Below are 22,481 nucleotides of genomic sequence, written 5' to 3' on the forward strand. Positions count from 1 at the left end.
TTTTCTTCCTGTTGAGTTTGGAGAGTTCTTTATATACTGAAATCAAGTCCCAACCCAGGGATTGAACCCACGTCTCCTGCATTGCAGGTGAATTCTTTACCGTGGAGCCACCAGGAAGCCTTATCATAGCTATGCTGTGTTGCGCTGTGTTAAGTCACTTCAGTAGTGTCTTGACTCTTTGGGACCCTGTAGACTGTAGCCCGCCAGGCACCTCTGTCCATGGGGTTTCTCAGGCAAGAATACTAGAGCTGGTTATCATGCCTCCCTTCAGGGAATCTTCCCAACCCAGGGATTGAACCTGTGTCTCTTATTGTCTCTTGCATTGGCACGCGGGATCTTCACCACTAGCGCCACCTGGTAAGTCCTATAATAACTATATTTTATTGCAAATGTTTTTCCCCAGCTTTATTTCCGTGCACCTTAATTGTCAGGCCTTTTTTGAGTCCTTATTCAAATCTTTGCAAATCAAAGATCCATCAGTGTTAGGGTCACAGGATTTAGCAAATAAAAACAAACAGCAAATATTTTTTCCTTAAGTATGCTCCAGGTAGACACGGGACATATATTCTTATACTAAAAACTATATGCAGCGTAAAGGTAACTGGCCACCCTATATCTGATCTTCACCCCTAGATCAGATCAGATCAGATCAGTTGCTCAGTCGTATCCGACTCTTTGAGACCCCATGAATTGCAGCACGCCAGGCCTCCCTGTCCATCACCAACTCCCGGAGTTCACTCAGACTCACGTCCATCGAGTCAGTGATGCCATCCAGCCATCTCATCCTCTGTCGTCCCCTTCTCCTCCTGCCCCCAATCCCTCCCAGCATCAGAGTTTTTCCAATGAGTCAACTCTTTGCATGAGGTGGCCAAAGTACTGGAGTTTCAGCTTTAGCATCATTCCTTCCAAAGAAATCCCAGGGCTGATCTCCTTCAGAATGGACTGGTTGGATCTCCTTGCAGTCCAAGGGACTCTCAAGAGTCTTCTCCAACACCACAGTTCAAAGGCATCCATTCTTCGGCGCTCAGCCTTCTTCACAGTCCAACTCTCACATCCATACATGACCACAGGAAAAACCATAGCCTTGACTAGACGGACCTTTGTTGGCAAAGTAATGTCTCTGCTTTTGAATATGTTATCTAGGTTGGTCATAACTTTCCTTCCAAGGAGTAAGTGTCTTTTAATTTCATGGCTGCAGTCACCATCTGTAGTGATTTTGGAGCCCAGAAAACTAGGAGTCAAATCACAGCTGAATTGGGTGTTGGGTTCTAAAGTCAGCACAATGGGCAAAAATTGTATAAGGCTGAAAGTATCTTTAAAAGTCCTTTTAAGTAGCTTTCAAAGTTAGTATGCATGAGTACTGCCTTCTACCTTATATGGTAATTCTTAAGCACCATGACATTGAGAACTTCTCAGGAATAGGAGAAAAGTCCCTAGGCAGATGGCTGGTCATTCAAAACATTTTCCTCTTGTGTCAGTAAGTATGGGAAGGAAAAAGAGGAGGATTTTCAAGGATTCCTGTCTGCCTACAGGCTTTTCTGTTTTGTATCAGGCTCTAAAATGTTTAAACAAGTGGTTATTGGTAGTTGTGGTGGTTTAACAAGATTTAATGGTGAAGTTCATCCCACATGGCTATTAAGCTCTAAAGTTAGTACTCAAGAAAAACATGACCACACTGTGACTCCGTCGAATTGTTTTTACACAGTTACCCTTCAATTCACGCTCTCCAACTCCCTCGGTCCACGTTTTATTTTCAGTAAACATTCTAACCCCAAGTTACTCAAATATTTTTCTTCTGGGGGAACTTGTATATTTTGGATCATTCAGCAGTTACTTAGGAGTAATCATGGTGACAGGCTTCCTATGGCTTTTTGGGCAATCACATCCTGTTTCATGCACCCTTTCTCTTTATTTCTCTTTCTGGACATTTTTCTAACAACTTTGCCCAACATTTTATTGGGAAATATACCTTAGTGATACTCAGAAGTTTCAACTCAATCATTAGTCAGGAGTCCAAAGCAAAATGAACAGAAAGAATGATGTTCATATCAGCAAACGTAATTCATGAATGACATTCCAATCTCATTTATTTCTAGCATATTTAAAACATTTCAATCAAATAAAAATTTGTAATCCATGCCAAAGTTCATTTTCACAGAATTTGACCTGTAGTGAATGACACTGTCATACTCTCTTCTTCTCTCTTCAATACATGTATATCTATAATATAAATATAATATACATTCAACATGATTGCATTAGTACATGTATAAAAATGTTCACTCACATTGTTTTACATACTAGATGTATTACTTTCACTGGTTAATACTGTCTAGATATGCTGACCTTCTTTAATGCCAAATTTCTAAATCCAATATGGTATAAAAGAATTACTGGCTCTTTTCATATTGCTATGGTTTCTGGAAAAAATCTTGTTCACTTTTGAAGAGATTGGCAATCAAGGAGTGACTCAAATACTTACAAATAAATATACATACATATATACAGATACCTAAATACATAGGTACACACATATACACAAACATTTGTATACATATATATTTTCTGTAACATCTTACAGAAAAACCCAGACAAACTTTTTGGCCAACCCAATAACTTTATTATGGAAAATGCATAAAAATCGAGAGAAAGGTACCTTCGGGTATCTCCTGTGTCTGACACCCAACTTCAATGATTACCAACTTTTCACAGTAATATTCACAGCAGCGACATTAGTCACAAGAATACAAGTACTGTATAACATACGTACATAGAGGAAAGTACACAGATCAAAGGTTACAGCTTGATGAACTATTACAAAATGACTGCACCCAGGTAGCCAACACCCGGATTAAGCTATAGAATGTTACCAGCACTGCAGCAGCCCCACCACTTGCCCTGCATGCTGGATCTCAGCTCCCCAACCAGGGATTGAACCTTCATCCCCTGCAGTGGAAGCCGTGCCAAGTCTTAACCACTGGACCACCAGGGAAGTCCCAATGACTGCCTTTTTATAGCTCCCTACAGGTACGACCGGCGCGCTAAGTGCAGGCGGCTGCGACGGGCGCGCTAAGCGCGGCCGAGAGGAGCCACCCCACGTCCGAGGTCAGGGGCAGTGGCCGAGAGTACCAGACTGCGACGGCGCAGAAACGGCCGAGAGGAGCTACCCCACATTGAAGGTCAGGAAGGGCGGTGGTGAGGATACACCCCTCGTCCAAGGTGAGGAGCAATGGCTGCACTTTGCTGGAGCAGCCGTGAAGAGATACCCCACACCCAAGGTAAGAGAAACCCAAGGAAGACGGTAGGTGTTGCAAGAGGGCATCACAGGGCAGACGCACTGAAACCATAGTCACAGAAAACTAGTCAATCTAATCACATTAGGACCACAGATCAGATCACATCAGATCAGTCGCTCAGTCATGTCCGACTCTTTACAACCCCATGAATTGCAGCATGCCAGGCCTCCCTGTCCATCACCAACTCCCGGGGTTCACTCAGACTCACGTCCATCGAGTCAGTGATGCCATCCAGCCATCTCATCCTCTGTCGTCCCCTTCTCCTCCTGCACCCAATCCCTCCCAGCATCAGAGTCTTTTCCAATGAGTCAACTCTTCGCATGAGGTGGCCAAAGTACTGGAGTTTCAGCTTTAGCATCCTTCCTTCCAAAGAAATCCCAGGGCTGGTCTCCTTCAGAATGGACTGGTTGGATCTCCTTGCAGTCCAAGGGACTCTCAAGAGTCTTCTCCAACACCACAGTTCAAAGGCATCCATTTTTCAGCCATGAGCCTTCTTCACAGTCCAACTCTCACATCCATACATGACCACAGGAAAAACCATAGCCTTGACTAGATGGACCTTTGTTAGCAAAGTAATGTCTCTGCTTTTGAATATGCTATCTAGGTTGGTCATAACCTTCCTTCCAAGGAGTAAGCGTCTTTTAATTTCATGGCTGCAGTCACCATCTGCAGTGATTTTGGAGCCCAGAAAAATAAAGTCTGACACTGTTTCCACTGTTTCCCCATCTATCTGCCATGAAGTGATGGGACCGGATGCCATGATCTTCGTTTTCTGAATGTCGAGCTTTAAGCCAACTTTTTCACTCTCCACTTTCACTTTCATCAAGAGGCTTTTTAGTTCCTCTTCACTTTCTGCCATAAGGGTGGTGTCATCTGCATATCTGAGGTTATTGATATTTCTTCCAGCAATCGATTCCAGCTTGTGTTTCTTCCTAGGACCACAGCCTTGTCTAACTCAATGAAACGAAGCCATGCCCGTGGGGCAACCCAAGATGGGCAGGTCATGGTGGAGAGATCTGACAGAATGTGGTCCACTGGAGAAGGGAATGGCAAACCACTTCAGTATTCTTGCCTTGAGAACCCCATGAACAGTATGAAAAGGCAAAATGATAGGATACTGAAAGAGAAACTCCCCGGGTCAGTAGGTGCCAGGGACCAGCCCCGGCTGAACCAGGGTATTCGAAGCAGGGACAGCGTCGGCGACCTATTTATTTAAATATTTTATCAAAGATATAAAGAGTAATAGGATGAGGATAGCTCAGTAGGAAAATTCAGTGGAGAAAAGAGGCTGAGTAGCTTGGTTTATGCGGGAGACCAATAAAACTTCAAGACAAGAAGTTTGCACCACTTACGTAGGCCGCAGGCGTCCTTCCGTTCTCCCGAAGGAGAGGAGACACTGAGGCCTCCCCGGTCGGATCTTAGAAGCCCAGGCATAATTAGCAAGCATGGCGGGTTCCGCACTCCAGATGGAGACTCAGCCAGAATTTGAGAGAGAGAGCGACATGGGGAGACCAAGTTTCAGTGAACAAGGCCCACACTTTATTTTCCAAAGTAGTTTTTATACCTTAAATTGTGCATAGAGGATAATGGGGGAAGGGGTGGAGTCATGCAAGGACAGCAGTTCCTGGTCCTAATGGAAGCCAGGCTTTCAAACTTATCATATGCAAAAGTTCAAGTGAATTACATCATCTTCTGGCCAGGAGGCCTGTTAACATTTTAAGAAACTTATCTTTCTCTAAAGGTGATTATTCCAAAGTCAGGCACCAGCCTCCAAAATAGCACTGGACAAAGCTGCATTCCTATAGGGCAAAGGTGAGGTGGGCTCAATCAAGAAAAGAATTAACTCAAGGGTCCAAGGTTACAAACATTGAGGCTACTCCTTACATTTCTATACACCCATTATATCAATCAATACACTGCCAAGGACACAGTGGGTAAGGAGTATGGAGACTTAGCAGCAAACATTGGCCCAATAAGTGAAAAACCCTTCACCAATACAATTTCTAATCAATCTTTTAACTACTCAAAGGAATCTGTGTTTAGACAGTTTAGAACATCTCCTGCCCCTCACAGTTGGGAGGCTCTGAACAATCACATGTGGCCGGAAAAACCTATTCAGGCAGGCTAGAGGATTTCCAAAGGAGTTTGTAGGTTAAACACTGTCACACCCAGGAATTATTAAATGGAGCTGTAAGCTAACTCTTTTTTTCAGAGAGAGGTAGTGGGGGACAGCCCCCCATAAAGTCAGAGGTGTAGGTGAAAGCACAAAGCATAAAGTAGGCAGACTCTGGTTTTGGGGGTAGATGCTCGAGAATTTCCAGGGAGACTCCTGAGGCTTGATCCCGCCTTTGCGTATGCCAAGCCTCCTTCCTCATGACCTTTGCCATGGGTGGAGCTCGCTCCCCGCAAGTAGGTACCAAATATGCTACTGGAGATCAGTGGAGAAATAACTCCAGAAAGAATGAACGGATGGAGCCAAAGCAAAAAGAATACCCAGCTGTGGATGTGACTGGTGATAGAAGCAAGGTCCGATGCTGTAAAGAGCAATATTGCATAGGTCCATGAATCAAGGCAAATTGGAAGTGGTCAAACAAGAGATGGCAAGAGTGAATGTCGACATTCTAGGAATCAGCGAACTGAAATGGACTGGAATGGGTGAATTTAACTCAGATGACCATTACATCTACTACTGCGGGCAGGAATCCCTCAGAAGAAATGGAGTAGCCGTCATGGTCAACAAAAGAGTCCAAAATGCAGTACTTGGATGCAATCTCAAAAATGACAGAATGGTTTCTGTTCGTTTCCAAGGCAAACCATTCAATATCACAGTAATCCAAGTCTATGCCCCAACCAGTAATGCTGAAGAAGCTGACGTTGAACGGTTCTATGAAGACCTACAAGACCTTTTAGAACTAACACCCAAAAAAGATGTCCTTTTCATTATAGGGGACTGGAATGCTAAAGTAGGAAGTCAAGAAACAGCTGGAGTAACAGGCAAATTTGGCCTTGGAATACAGAATGAAGCAGGGCAAAGGCTAATAGAATTTTGCCAAGAGAACACACTGGTCATAGCAAACACCCTCTTCCAACAACACAAGAGAAGACTCTATACATGGACATCACCAGATGGTCAACACCAAAATCAGATTGATTATATTCTTTGCAGCCAAAGATGGAGAAGCTCTATACAGTCAGCAAAAACAAGACCAGGAGCTGACTGTGGCTCAGACCATGAACTCCTTATTACCAAATTCAGACTGAAATTGAAGAAAGTAGGGAAAACCACTAGACCATTCAGGTATGACCTAAATCAAATCCCTTATGATTATACAGTGGAAGTGAGAAATAGATTTAAGGGCCTAGATCTGATAGATAGAGTGTCTGATGAGCTATGGAATGAGGTTCGTGACATTGTACAGGAGACAAGGATCAAGACCATCCCCATGGAAAAGAAATGCAAAAAAGCAAAATGGTTGTCTGGGGAGGCCTTACAAATAGCTGTGAAAAGAAGAGAAGTGAAAAGCAAAGGAGAAAAGGAAAGATATAAGCATCTGAATGCAGAGTTCCAAAGAATAGGAAGAAGAGATAAGAAAGCCTTCTTCAGCGATCAATGCAAAGAAATAGAGGAAAACAACAGAATGGGAAAGACTAGAGATCTCTTCAAGAAAATCAGAGATACCAAAGGAACATTTCATGCAAAGATGGGCCCAATAAAGGACAGAAATGGTATGGACCTAACAGAAGCAGAAGATATTAAGAAGAGATGGCAAGAATACACAGAAGAACTGTACAAAAAAGATCTTCACGACCAAGATAATCACGACGGTGTGATCACTGACGTAGAGCCAGACATCCTGGAATGTGAAGTCAAGTGGGCCTTAGAAAGCATCACTACGAACAAAGCTAGTGGAGGTAATGGAATTCCAGTTGAGCTATTTCAAATCCTGAAAGATGATGCTGTGAAAGTGCTGCACTCAATATGCCAGCACATTTGGAAAACTCAGCAGTGGCCACAGGACTGGAAAAGGTCAGTTTTCATTCCAATCCCAAAGAAAGGCAATGCCAAAGAATGCTCAAACTACCACACAACTGCACTCATCTCACACACTAGTAAAGTAATGCTCAAAATTCTCCAAGCCAGGCTTCAGCACTATGTGAACTGTGAACTTCCTGATGTTCAAGCTGGTTTTAGAAAAGGCAGAGGAACCAGAGATCAAATTGCCAACATCCGCTGGATCATGGAAAAAGCAAGGGAGTTCCAGAAAAACGTCTATTTCTGTTTTATTGACTATGCCAAAGCCTTTGACTGTGTGGATCACAATAAACTGTGGAAAATTCTGAAAGAGATGGGAATACCAGACCACCTGACCTGCCTCTTGAGAAATTTGTATGCAGGTCAGGAAGCAACAGTTAGAACTGGACATGGAACAACAGACTGATTCCAAATAGGAAAAGGAGTACGTCAAGGCTGTATATTGTCACCCTGCTTATTTAACTTCTATGCAGAGTACATCATGAAAAACGCTGGACTGGAAGTTATACAAGCTGGAATCAAGATTGCCGGAAGAAATATCAATAACCTCAGATATGCAGATGACACCACCCTTATGGCAGAAAGTGAAGAGGAACTACAAAGCCTCTTGATGAAAGTGAAAGTGGAGAGTGAAAAAGTTGGCTTAAAGTTCAACATTCAGAAAACAAAGATCATGGCATCCGGTCCCATCACTTCATGGCAGATAGATGGGGAAACAGTGGAAACAGTGTCAGACTTTATTTTCCTGGGCTCCAAAATCACTGCAGATGGTGACTGCAGCCATGAAATTAAAAGACGCTTACTCCTTGGAAGGAAAGTTATGACCAACCTAGATAGCATATTCAAAAGCAGAGACATTATTTTGCTAACAAAGGTCCGTCTAGTCAAGGCTATGGTTTTTCCTGTGGTCCTGTATGGATGTGAGAGTTGGACTGTGAAGAAGGCTGAGCGCCGAAGAATGGATGCCTTTGAACTGTGGTGTTGGAGAAGACTCTTGAGAGTCCCTTGGACTGCAAGGAGATCCAACCAGTCCATTCTGAAGGAGATCAGCCCTGGGATTTCTTTGGAAGGAATGATGCTAAAGCTGAAACTCCAGTACTTTGGCCACCTCATGCGAAGAGTTGACTCATTGGAAAAGACTCTGATGCTGGGAGGGATTGGGGGCAGGAGGAGAAGGGGACGACAGAGGATGAGATGGCTGGATGGCATCACTGTGGCATCACTGACTCGATGGACGTGAGTCTGAGTGAACTCTGGGTGTTGGTGATGGACAGGGAGGCCTGGCGTGCTGCGATTCATGGGGTCGCAAAGAGTCAGACATGACTGAGCAACTGATCTGATCTGATCTGATCTGAAAGGTACTCACTACCCTGATTTCGAACATCATAGATTAGTTTTGTCTGTTTCTGAACTTTAGATAAATGGAATCATACAAGTGTTTTCACTGTGTTTCTTTCACTTAGTATGTTTGTGGGATGAATACACATTGTTGTCTTTGACAGTGATTTGTCTTCGTTGCTGTATAGTAGAACGATATACTACAAGGTGTTATTCTATTCTGCTGTAGCTGGACAGTAGAATTCTATCTTGGTGAACATATCTTTTGGTGAATGTAAATAGGCGTTTAGATCTAGGAGTGAAATTTCTGGGTTATAAAAATATGTGTGCAAAATAATTTTCCACCAGTTTACATACCCACTGGCAATGGATGGGCCTCTCAGTTGTTCCGCGGCCCTGTCAATACTTGGTATCGTCGGTTTTTAAATTTAAGCTCTTCTGCTGTTTATGTAACTGTGTCTCATTGAGGTTTTAATATGCAATTTCCTCATGATGAATGAAGTTAAACATCTTTTCATTTTTGTTAACCATTGGCTACTCTTCTGGTGTGTCTGTTCTATCTCTTGCCCCTTTTTCTACTTAGTTATCTTTTGTAACAGTTAATAAAAGTCCTTGTATCCTGGATATGAACATTCTGTTGGTTATATGCACAGCAAATATTGCTAAACTGCATTTAAAAGTCCAAATGGGACTTCCCTGGTGGTCTGGTGGCTAAGGCTCTGCTCTCCCACTGCAGGGGGCTTGGGTTCAATCCCTGGTTAGGGAACAAGATCCCACATGCTGCAACTAAGACTTGGCAAAACCAAATAAATAAATAAAAGATATAGGGTCATGAAATAAAGCAAACAAATAGAATACTTACATTGTTCACTACCTCACTTACAAGACGAAGGTGAACTATTTAAAAATCCATAAAAATTACCACAATCTGAATTTGAGGGTTCAAGTATACCCGAGTGACCCCAATTTTTTTTGCAGAAGTTTCATGAAAAAGGCAAATATATTTAGTGACACAAAGGAGTGAATGAGCAGTAGTTTATCCAGACAAGATGGCATTATCTTGGTGAAAAAGTGAAAAACAGCCCCTGACAGTTTGGGCTGGTAATCACAGCTAGGCTCTGTTGAGTATAAATGATTTCAGAGAACATGGACCTCAGCTAGGCCACTCTGACCATGATCATGATCAGGGGCCTGTTGTAATTATGTTTAAACAACAATAAAACTCTGAACATTAACCACAAAAGGACCAGACATCCCCCCGCTCAGGCTGAGAATAGTGCTTGCTGTTTCTTTACCAACTATATAGCTTTAGCCTCAGTCTAGTCTGCCCTCCTTCTAGATAAGACTTAAGATACAGTCTTAAGAATCTCTCCTGCTTCCTGGCAGCTTCCAATCCAGAGCAAAGCTCCACTTCTTTAAACACTCCCCCAAACCACCCAGCACAAGCCCCGAATCCTAAAATTAGTCCCTTTCTAACACCCTCTTACTGAGAAACCCCATGTTGTATATCCTTCATTTTATCAAGCAGTAACTCATTGGAAAAGACTCTGATGCTGGGAGGGATTGGGGGCAGGAGGAGAAGGGGACGACAGAGGATGAGATAGCTGGATGGCATCACCGACTCGATGGACGTGGGTTTGGGTGAACTCCAGGAGTTGGTGATGGACAGGGAGGCCTGGCGTGCTGTGATTCATGGGGTCTCGAAGAGTCGGACACAACTGAGCGACTGAACTGAACTGAAACTCAATAGTGACAGACATAAGCCCTGGTGTGTTCCTCCTGGTGGTCTTTGGTTGGAGGGCATTGACACTGGATTCCCCAAGTGGAATAATCCAACAGCCTGAGACTATTTACTTGTCAGGACACTAAAAACAGACTTATCTCTAGGGTGAAATTACATTAGCCACAGACACTGAAACTGATGGCTAAATGAAATGATTAATTAATAATTTAAAAAAAGAACCAGAGGAGTCAGAAAAGGCACAATTATAGACTAAAAGTAGATTAGTGGTCCCTGAAGCTGTATGTGGAAAGAGGGATTAAATGTTAAAGGTCTTGTTTGGGATGATGTTCTAAACCTATATTATGGTGATGATGGCCAATAAATTTGCTAAAACTCATTAATTTGTATACTTAAAGTGAGTGAATTGCATGTAAAAAATTATGCTTCAGTAAAGTTAACAACAGTAATTCCAGAGAAGACCAGCTACCTGAATCCAGCAAACATTCTCTTTCTGTAAGCAAACTACATGACAAGCTACGTTGTAAGCAGAAATTTGGTTGGGATGTAAATTCAGAGCAAGTCGAACTGGCTATATGTGATTAGAATACCTCCATTTACATCACAGACATACAACCACTTCAGATGTGGAGTCTTTATACTTTAGGGTTTGCCTCTGTGGCTTTCATTCTTCCAGGTTCTGCTGGCTAAATAATCCTTCTTCTGGTACAATGCCTACTTTCAGCCTACAGATCAAGTTATGTTGTCCTGGGAACCACTTTTCATCTTAAAACTTCAGATATCTTGGCTCTGAACTACCACGAGTTGTGTTTACAGCCTCCAGGTCAATTTTATTTCCAAGTTGCAGTGTTCAGACTGGGAGGGAAGAGGACAATGGGTGACTTTTTGTCCCTATCACAATTTTATATCAGAAACGGAATGGCAATGAGGAGATTTTTATCTTATAAAAAATTTCTACAGGCACACTACAAGCAGGGCACAACTGCCTCTCCTGCAACGTGACACGTAGGTAAGGCTGCCAGGTAAAACATACACACGTCCCATAGAATATTTGGGATGTACACAGACTTAAAAATTACTCATGGTTCATCTGAAACTAAAATTTAACTAAGATCCTGTATTTCATTTGCGAGTAGACATAGAAGCCCTGGGAATTACCGAAAAACATACTGTCCAAATAACTTCGGCAAAAAAAGAGTGAAAGAACCAAACTCCAGGCTGTCAAACAGCCTTGCATCGGAGTTGGCAAAAGCTACCTGTAGCAGAGTAAAGGAGAAAAATCCTAAGTGTTAGAGCCGAATCAGAAATATTAGTTGTCTCGGGAGGAAGGGGAGAGTCACAGTCCAGGGAAGGATGGAAGGAAAACTTCATTTCTTCTCAAGAATTTCTGATCAAGAATTCCCCACTCAGCCTTTCTGCGTGGCAGCGGCCAGAGAGCAAGCGCCTACAAGGAAGGGACTCCACTTTGCGGCCTGGATGACGAACGGGGCGATTTCCCCACTCCAGTCCCCAGGCACCTGGCAGGCGCACCTGCGCTAGGTAAACGAGAGAAGCCCGCCCAGACCGGATGCGGAAGTGAGGAGTGAGCGCCACCCCGCGGCTAAGCCCCGCCCCTCGGCTGAGCAACGCCCCGGCCGCGCCCACCAGGCCAGGCCGCGCCCACCAGGCCAGGCCTCGCGGGGTGACGTGTCTGAACTGTGAAGGCGGAAGCGGGAACGAGGTCGCCGGGGTAGGAGTTGGCGAGGTGTGGCTGGCTGCTGGGCGTGCGCACGCGCAATCCGCGCAGTGGGCGGGCCAGATTGCGTCTGGAGACCGGAGACCATTGTTATAGATACAGGCTTCCCTTTTCCGGGTTTTTGCTAATGCTGAGCTCGGCGGATAGAGGTGGTGATGTGTGTAGGGAAGCGAGAAGACACGCCTTAGACACTTCTGCGGGCTGGGTCTCCAGTAGCCATTTGACGGCGAGCTAGCAGCCAGTCCTCTTTCTTTCCTCTGTGAATGGAGGATAAACGCGTGTGGAAAACGTCAGGTTTAAGTCAGCGCTGAAAGTCTTGTTTTTCAGTCGTTCAAGTCGTGTCCGACTTTTTGCTATCCCATTGCCTGCAGCACGCCAGTTTTCCCTGTCCTTCACCATCTCCCCGAGCTTGCTCAAACTCATGTCCATTGAATCGGTGAGGCCATCCAACCATCTCATCCTCTGTCGTCCCCTTCTCCTGCCTTCAGTCTTTCCCAGCAGCAGGGTCTTTTCCAATGAGTTGGCTGATCGCATCAGGTGGTTGAAAGTCTGTGACTGTCAATTCAGATCTAGAATTGATGTGGTCTGGCCAATTCCAGTACCAATTCCAGTAGTGTTCTCCCGTTACTAGCTCCTCCTTCGTGTTCTAGATGGTACTGTAGAGGCGGGGGTGAGGCAGTCCACAAATAACCACGTTAATGCCAGGTAGCAATAAGTGTTTTGGAGTGTCAAGGTTAGGCAGAAGAGTAGAATTGAGTGATTTAAAGATTTTATGAGCTTGCTATTGTTAAGAGTGGACGCTGAGAGGCTATTGCAGGAAGTACTAGTCCGAGAGAACAGATTTTGGCTCGGACTAGAGTGTAGCTGTGGATTTGGAAAGTATTGAAAGGATTTAGTGTACTTCAGCGGCCCAGTGAACTATATTTATTTATTTATTTATTTTTGTCATGGTGTGTGATCTTTTTAATGTGTTGTTGGATTCTGATTGCTAGAATTTTGTTAAGGATTTTTGCATCTATGTTCATCAGTGATATTGGCCTGTAGTTTTCTTTTTTTGTGGAATCTTTGTCAGGTTTTGGTATTAGGGTGATGGTGGCCTCATAGAATGAGTTTGGAAGTTTACCTTCCTCTGCAATTTTCTGGAAGAGTTTGAGCAGGATAGGTGTTAGCTCTTCTCTAAATTTTTGGTAGAATTCAGCTGTGAAGCCGTCTGGACCTGGGCTTTTGTTTGCTGGAAGATTTTTGATTACAGTTTCAATTTCCGTGCTTGTGATGGGTCTGTTAAGATTTTCTATTTCTTCCTGGTCCAGTTTTGGAAAGTTGTACTTTTCTAAGAATTTGTCCATTTCTTCCACGTTGTCCATTTTATTGGCATATAATTGTTGATAGTAGTCTCTTATGATCCATTGTATTTCTGTGTTGTCTGTTGTGATCTCTCCATTTTCATTTCTAATTTTATTGATTTGATTTTTCTCCCTTTGTTTCTTGATGAGTCTGGCTAATGGTTTGTCAATTTTATTTATCCTTTCAAAGAACCAGCTTTTGGCTTTGTTGATTTTTGCTATGGGCTTTTGTTTCTTTTGCATTTATTTCTGCCCTAATTTTTAAGATTTCTTTCCTTCTACTAACCCTGGGGTTCTTCATTTCTTCCTTTTCTAGTTGCTTTAGGTGTAGGGTTAGGTTATTTATTTGACTTTTTTCTTGTTTCTTGAGGTATGCCTGTATTGCTATGAACTTTCCCCTTAGGACTGCTTTTAAAGTGTCCCACAGGTTTTGAGTTGTTGTGTTTTCATTTTCATTAGTTTCTATGCAAATTTTGATTTCTTTTTTGATTTTTTTTTCCACATCATTTTATTTTATTTTATTTTACATTTTATTTTATTTTTAAACTTTACATAATTGTATTAGTTTTGCCAAATATCAAAATGAATCCGCCACAGGTATACATGTGTTCCCCATCCTGAACCCTCCTCCCTCCTCCCTCCCCATACCATCCCTCTGGGTCGTCCCAGTGCACTAGCCCCAAGCATCCAGTATCGTGCATCGAACCTGGACTGGCAACTCGTTTCTTACATGATATTTTACATGTTTCAATGCCATTCTCCCAAATCTTCTTCCCAAAGAAGAAATTTAGGTTATCTTCTAGGTTTGGGACTTGAGAAGCAGGTGATATGCAAAACAGGAGGAAAAGGTTGGGATAGGGCCAGTGAGATAGTGAAGATCAAGTATTTAGTGGCACCGCATAAACAGAAGATAGTAGACAAGAAATTTTCATTTTTCTGCCCCTTTCTAAATGTAGAGAACATTTGCTTCCTCTTATTATATTGGAAATCTCTATGACTTCAAGTATGGAAGTGTTTTCACCAGCCCAAATAAGTTCAACAAATATGTTAACTGATTTGCTCCAGGGAGAAGCGACCTAGACAGGATCCCACCGCTCAGACCCCCTCAGCCTCCTACTCACCTCCTCCCCGAACCCCAGCTTTCGTTATAAAAATGGCTCCCTTTTCTCTTTCCTCTGCCTTGCGCTTAACGTATATTCCCGCCCTCTCTCCCATCCTCCCTTAATCTTCTCAATCATCTAAAGAAGATGGACAACCTTTTCTCTCTACTTCCCAATTCTCCCTGTTACCTGGAACTTGATAAATTAATTTGCTCAAGGTGCGCACGTGAATGGATAGTAGTGTCCCAAAGCTGCAGTTCTTAGTGTGCACCTCTGCAAGCAAGAATTCTTCATTATTCTGGTTATCCCCACAGAATATAGATCAGTAGTTCTTAGCCTTTTGCTTGGTCATAGATTCCTTTGAAAATTTAATAAATGTTATAAAATTTCCGGGGGTGGGGGGGGGCGGGGAACGTGCAGATACTCACAAGAATTTAGATAGGGTTGCACGGGGCTCCACACTTTTCTGAATTATCCCTCTTAGCAAACTTGCCCATTCTTGAATTCTGAGCTGGGGGTACATCTGGGTTATAATTCCTTGCTATGTGGTCTAAATAGATGGCTTCTTCTGCAGATTTGATTGAAAGTTAAACATCAGAGGAATGGACTTCGTGAACAAAAACTGTGGCCCATACTTCCAGTTCTGCAAGGATCAAGCCATTTGCTACTGCAGTCACCCAACAACAGTGCACCCTGAGGGGAACTCAGGATGGAGAAAAATCAATATTCTGTGCTTCGGAGCCTGGCCCTGGATAGTTAAGATGCATATCTAAGGAATAATTTCACTGAACTCAGATGCTTGCATCCGCTCATATGTACAAAAACAGTAAAATCTTTAACTTGAGATGTCTGTTCTTTGTGATTAGCAGTAACCTTTGGATATTGGCCTAGCTATTTTGTTCCAGCCAAAAAACTCATATACATCCTGTCTCCTCCCTTACCTCTTGAGACCGGTTCTTCAGAGCTATCTGAGAGGGGGTTTTCTATGCTATGTTCCTCAGTAAGTTCCCTGAATAAAACTTAAAACTTCCATGTTGTGTGTTTTCCTTTGTCACCAAAAGCAAGTTTCTCCTGGAACAGTGTACCACACAAACACACACAAGTACGTCGTGCACACACTAGCACAGGCAGCGCATCGCTTCAATAGGAAAAGTGACAGAAATTTGCTCAAGTATGATCGTCCCAGATTTCTATTTTGCATGAACTACATTTCTCACTGGGCTCTAGAGTATGCCCATGTCTTCCTTTGTAAAGAAATGTCAACCTTATCTTCCCCTACTTGCCTAGTCCATTTTCCTCCCCACCTCATTTCCACTCACCCTTAAGGGGAGTCTTATTTAGTCTATGCAAACACTATGCAAAAAACAAACTGTCCCACCCAAGGAGCCACTGCATCCAGTGCTGGGAACCGGACCCTGCAAACACCTCTGAGTAGCTATTTGAAGATGGGCGGCTGGTGTCTCCCCTCTTTTTTTCCTTATCCTGTACCTACTGCTGCTGCTAAGTCGCTTCAGTCGTGTCTGACTCTGTGCGACCCCATAGACGGCAGCCCACCAGGCTCTCCCGTCCCTGGGATTCTCCAGGCAAGAACACTGGACTGGGTTGCCATTTCCTTCTCCAATGCATGAAAGTGAAAAGTGAAAGTGAAGTCGCTCAGTCTTGTCCGACTCTTAGCGACCCCATGGACTGCGGCCCACCAGGCTCCTCCGTCCATGGGATTTTCCAGGCAAGAGTGCTGGAGTGGGGTGCCATTGCCTTCTCCGATCCTGCACCTAACTGTCTCCCAAACTTCTTCCCTCTGCCAACTCATCCTTCATCAGCAAGTACTTTGTGTAATATTACAAGTCCGTAATGGGGGTTGGTGTGCCTCAGGCACTGAGGCGAGGAAAACTGGGAAAATGAGGCATGGCAGCAAGCCTGGGGCGCTGGGCAAGAGAGACACGCTCCCCGACGCCCCAAGGGGGCTCCAGATCGGAATTTGGAATCGGAATGCGGGCGCTGGAACATCTCTAGTAGCAACAGCCCTAGCTGGCCCGCCGAAAACACGGAAAGTGGATTTCCTCGCCGCTCCCTCCCAGAAACTCCCCGGAGCGCTCGCGGCCGCTCGCACGGAGCATGTGCGGGCGGCCTCGCGCATGCGCCGTAGAGGTCCGGGTCGGTTCTGTTGCGGAACCCGCGCCGTCTCCTAGAGCCACCGGAACTCTCCGTCGCGGGGACGGCCTCCTTCAGCTTGGGCGGCCTGCTCGTCGTCTCCGAGCCTCGCCCCCGTCCCTCCTTCCCTCTTTTCCGCCCCGCGGCTCGGCCGCCTTTTCCCCGAGACAGCCGTCATGAGCGCGAGGCTACCGGCGCCGTGTCCCCCTCGGTGGTGGTTGCTGCTGTCGCTGCTACTGCTGGGGGCGGCCCCGGGCCCGCGTCGGGGCGCCGCTTTCTACCTGCCCGGCCTGGCGCCCGTCAACTTCTGCGAGGAAGAGAAGAAGACCGACGAGTGCAAGGTGGGCGCGGCCCGGCGGACAACACCCCCCTCACCCTGCCCTGGGGGGAGCCGGGGTCCGAGGGGAAGGGGGCGTAGCCGCCGTGGGGCGGGGGTTGCGGTCGGTGTCGCCCCTCAGAAGTGCGGGGCCGTGGGTCGGTGGCGGCTCCGAAACGGCCTCGGTGAGCGGCGGGGGTAGGTTGTGGAGGACTTGGTGGGCCTCGGCGCGCCTCAGGTCTGGCGGGGCCAGGTCGAGCGAGCAGGTGTGTGTTTGTGTGTGTGTATGTGTGTGTGAGTGAGTGAACCGGGGACAGTGAGCTGTGTGCGGGTTGGTGAGCGCTCCACGGATAAGAGGGTGTGTTCGCGCCAAGGAAGGGGCCCTCGCCAGGTCTTGCAGGAACTCTTTGATCTCCTGGCTTCCTAAATTTTCTACTTTTCTGGAATCCTGGTCGGTTATGAGGTCTTGTGCTTTCTAGGACTTGGGGTTGGGGGGGGGTGTATTTTTAACCTCAAGATTAGGAGTCGCTTCCTTATTTGTGGAGTTTTTACACCCAGAACCGTGTGAATTGCGTTTAATAAAGAGTTGTTGTGATGGCTGAGACCGTTCATGTCTTAACCTTTTAAGTGTGTTAAAAAAAAAAAAGTTTTTAGTATGCAAATATATATATATATAAGATCCCCCTGTTCAGTTTCTTTAAGACGATTTTGAACACTTTAAAGAAGCAGGCGACAGGAGAAGGCGACGTTTTCTTCTTCCTAGGGCAGACCTTGAAAACTTTGTGATCTCTTAACGACCTTAAACCCAAGGCTTTCAGTTTAACTACTTTGTAAAAGAGACATAAGTAACCTGTTTCGGGGTTATTCGGCATAGGGCAGGACAGTATACCTACGCAATTATTTTAGATGGCTAAAACTTACCCTTTGGGGCGCGAGAAAAGTCTTTGAAACCGTTAATAATTTTAACAATTCAAATAGTCCTTCAGCAGACGTTTACAATCTATAAATAGGTTTATTTACTAAGTTTGAATTTTTTAAGCTGGTGTTAATTTTATTACTACTAGCTTTACTATAGTTGTGAATTTTGAGCTTATTTTAGGGCACTAAAGAAGCTGTTAAATTTTTCATGGTATTTTACAGTTTCTGTTTAAAAAATTGGATCCTTGAAAATATTTGAAGATCTTTAAATTCCACGCAGGTTAACGGCGCTTCAGTACTGTAACTCTGGTACCTTGCAGTGCAAGGCGCTTTCACTCTTAGAGTTCTGGCTGAAAAAAACCCAAACAGTGCTTCCAAATGGAAGAGAGAGCTTGTCCCACAAGCACACTGGTTTTTCCAGTAAATATTGTAGTAACCAGCCTTTAAAACTTAGTGTTTGGTCTTTAAACTTAACAGCAATTGTGTATTGTATAACTAGTGCCTATAGAGACAGAAATATTCCTGTCTCCTAGGAAACTCAAAGGTCATAAGCTTATGACAGATTATCAGAATGTGATGTTATAAAAGATGTATGTCCAAAGTGCTCTGAAACACAAATGAGGAAACATCTGTGGATTGGAGTCTTCAGGGAAAGCTGCAGAGAGGAAGTGACATTTGAGATGGACTTCAAACATGAGTATGAGTGAAATTTACAGGTGTTCTTCCAGTTAGGTAATGGTTAGGTAATTTTGTTTCCTCAGTTAGGTAATTTTGTTTCCTCGACAGGTCCTTTTAGGTAGCTACTTTTAAAACTTTTAAAATAGTAAACTCTTGATTAATTTCAGGGAGTCCTTTTGGCCTTTTCATTCTCACAGATGTAGGAATAAAACAGGCAAGACAGATCATGTTTGATTTCTGAGATGTTTGGATTTCTTCTGTGTGGCCAGCTGCATTCACATCTTGGTCAGTGGTAGCAAATATCAGACCAGTACAAAGATGTACTTTTAACACTTTTCCCCTAGAATTTGACTAATTGGTTTAGGGAATTTAAAGTATACTTTAACATTTCTTCTCTTTGCCTCTCAAAGGAGAAAAACAGTAAACAGTCTAAACTTTCATTACATCAATCAGGGAATTAATAATTTTTTCTCATCATTCCACGTTTGTTAAGGAAGACAGTCTTCTGTACACTGTTAGAAAAACATTTTTAAAATTGGAACTGGAATTGTGACGTGGGAATAATTATAAATATATTGAAATATATTAAAATTATAAATATTATAATATTTATTATAAATGATTATTTCCAGAAGATGCTTTTCAGTTCAGTCGCTCAGTTGTGTCTGACTCTTTGCAACCCCATGAACCGCAGCATGCCAGGCCTCTCTGTCCGTCACCAACTCCCGGAGTTCACCCAAACCCATGTCCATTGGGTCGGTGATGCCATCCAACCACCTCATCCTCTGTCGTCCCCTTCTCCTCTTGCCCTCAATCTTTCCCAGCATCAGGGTCTTTTCAAATGAGTCAGCTTTTCACATCAGGTGGCCAAAGTATTGGAGTTTCAGCTTCAAAATCAGTCCTACCAATGAACACCCAGGACTGATCTCCTTTAGGATGGACTGGTTGGATCTCCTTGCAGTCCATGGGACTCTCAAGAGTCTTCTCCAACACCACAGCTCAAAAGCATCAATTCTTCAGCGCTCAGCTTTCTTTATAGTCCAACTCTCACATCCATACACGACTACTGGAAAAACCATAGCCTTGACTAGATGGACCTTTGTTGACAAAGTAATGTCTCTGCTTTTGAATATGCTGTCTAGGTTGGTCATAACTTTGCTTCCAAGGAGTAAGCATCTTTTAATTTGATGGCTGCAATCACCATCTGCAGTGATTTTATGTTAGGAAATCAGGAGTTGGGTGAACTGGGCAGGTCATTGATAACCATTTCCATCAGTTTTTTTTTCCATCTGTAAAATAGAGATTATCATATTTGCTTGTTATATGGTGGTGGTGGTTTAGTCCCACCTAAGTTGTGTCCCAACTCTCTGCCCATGGTATTTCCCAGGCAAGAATCCTGGAATGGATTGCCATTTTCTTCTCCAGGGGATCTTACTGACCCAGGGATTGAACCTGGGTCTCCTGCATTACAGACAGATTCTTTACTGGCTGAGCCAATACACACTGCTTATTATATATTCCCCTTGAAGGATATTTTGCCTTCACTAGAGAGAAAGTACAGTACTTATCATTGTTGCAGTATTATGCAATATTCATAGGTATAGAGATGAATCAAGTTTATCTTCAGGGTAACTGTAATTTATGGACTACAGTCTTTACATATCCTGTGAAGTCCATGTCCTGTATCTGGCTCACTATGTATACTGAGAGACAGTCAAAAGAACCCTGAGGATTCAGTTATTTTCTCTTCTCAGAATTATTTTATGTTCAATTTACTATCATAGAATCAGGAATCCAGTGAACATCAAATCCTATTCATATTTTTCTAGCTTCTGATTTATGATCTTCATTTACCTTTATAAATAGTGTGACTGTGTTCTGTGGCTTTTTGTGTGTGTGTATGATTTTTTTTTAAGCTTGGTATCATTACATATACATTTGAGCATCAACGTAGTGCACGTTTTCATGAGGTTTTTATTGAATATATAGTATTTCATTGTGTTAGTATACTGTGGTTTATTTCTTGCTTACAGGGCATTTAGATTGGTCCTGATTTTTCTCTACTATAAGTAACATTGCTAGGATGTATTTAGCAGGAATTACTTGCATATTCACAAATTACTTGTTCAAAGGCAAGAAACAATTTTATAGCCCTATTTAATATCACCAGGTTTTTTCCAAGAAAGATTTGATTTACAGTGCCTGTATGTATGCTAAGTTGCTTCAGCTGTGTCCTACTCTGACCCCATGGGCTCTGTCCTTGGGATTCTCACGGGCAGTCATACTGCAGCAGTTGCCACGCCCTCCTCCAGGGGATCTTCCTGACCCAGGATTCAGACCTGCGTCTCTGTCTCCTGCATTGGTAGGCGGGTAGTTTACCACCAGCACCACCTGGGAAGACTGTCACGAGCTAAATGACTCCCTCCGTCTCCTCAGTATTTTATAGTTTTTATTTATAAATTTAATAGCTTTGTCATGGTACCCAAAACAGTTTTTTAGTGCTGCATTACTTTTGCTGCTATTGAGGTTTTTCTTTTAATTTTTTTCTCTTATTTTGTTAGTTTTTGAAGCCACAGTATTAAAGAATTAAAGCATGGTGTAAAGGTTCATCTAGTCAAGGCTATGGTTTTTCCTGTGGTCATATATGAATGTGAGAGTTGGACTGTGAAGAAGGCTGAGCGCCGAAGAATTGATGCTTTTGAACTGTGGTGTTGGAGAAGACTCTTGAGAGTCCCTTGGACTGCAAGGAGATCCAGTCCATTCTGAAGGAGATCAGCCCTGGGATTTCTTTGGAAGGAATGATGCTAAAGCTGAAACTCCAGTAGTTTGGCCACCTCATACGAAGAGTTGACTCATTGGAAAAGACTCTAATGCTGGGAGGGATTGGGGGCAGGGGGAGAAGGGGACGACAGAGGATGAGATGGCTGGATGGCATCACTGACTCGATGGATGTGAGTCTGAGTGAACTCCGGGAGTTGGTGATGCACAGGGAGGCCTGGCGTGCTGCGATTCATGGGGTCGCAAAGAGTTGGACACGACTGAGCGACTGATCTGATCTGATCTGATTCCTTTCCTCTAGCATTTTACTTTCTTAAACTCAGGGGATAATGTGTTGACAACAATAAGTAGAATAAGCCCTGGTCAAGAGTGAATAGATCTTCACAGGGTAAAATGTGCAGTTAGCTTTAGACTGAGTTTTAAGACTTCCCTGGTGGCTCAGATGGTAAAGTGTTTGTCTACAATGCGGGAGACCCGGGTTCAATCCCTGGGTTGGGAAGATCCCCTGGACAAGGAAATGGCAATCCACTCCAGTACTATTGCCTGGAAAATCCCATGGACAGAGGAACCTGGTAGGCTACAGTCCATGGGGTCGCAAAGAGTTGGACACGACTGAGCGACTTCACTTAAGTGTACTGAGTGGCATTCTAATGACTAATAGCTGAAGATTAGTGAGCAGTTCACCCTTGCTGCTTTTAACTTTCAAGCAATTATTTAATGGCTTGTGATGTTCTTAGATGAAAGATTAACATTTTCTTTCCTGTCTTAGATGAAAGATTTAAGATTTTCTTTCTAGTAAGGGGAAATGACCAAATGTACCCCCTAGTGGTTAAGAAAAAAATTTTGAATTAGTTTAACAACTTTTTTAATTAAAAAAAAATCAGAATCTCACTTTTAAATATCCTTTCTTGGTAGTTATTTTTAGAAGCTTTTAATAAATTCTGTGTCTGTTATTTTGGGAGCAGTTGCATTTTATTGTAGAATTAGTCAAATTTAAGAAAACAGTTCTAAATGTTCTGAACAGATACAAGAATGAACATTCATTTATGTGTTT

At 43.5% G+C, this 22,481-nt stretch overlaps 1 protein-coding gene and 1 long non-coding RNA gene across 2 annotated transcripts in view; both read left to right on the forward strand.

The window, feature by feature from the left end:
• The first annotated feature begins 9,807 nt into the window (after positions 1-9,807).
• Positions 9,808-15,616, forward strand: LOC101905905 (uncharacterized). The gene is made up of 2 exons (XR_236795.5): positions 9,808-12,579; positions 15,161-15,616. It is a non-coding gene; the product is annotated as an uncharacterized lncRNA (long non-coding RNA).
• Positions 15,617-16,783: 1,167 nt separating this feature from the next.
• TM9SF2 (transmembrane 9 superfamily member 2) overlaps positions 16,784-22,481 on the forward strand; it is a 51,561-nt gene continuing 45,863 nt past the window's right edge. Inside the window, exon 1 of the mRNA NM_001205323.1 lies at positions 16,784-17,078. Coding sequence (NP_001192252.1) covers positions 16,914-17,078 — 165 coding nt within the window. The 5' untranslated portion in view covers positions 16,784-16,913. The remainder of the gene's footprint in view (positions 17,079-22,481) is intronic.

This window comes from Bos taurus, chromosome 12, assembly GCF_002263795.3.
Source record: "Bos taurus isolate L1 Dominette 01449 registration number 42190680 breed Hereford chromosome 12, ARS-UCD2.0, whole genome shotgun sequence".
NCBI classification, from domain to species: Eukaryota; Metazoa; Chordata; class Mammalia; order Artiodactyla; family Bovidae; genus Bos; species Bos taurus.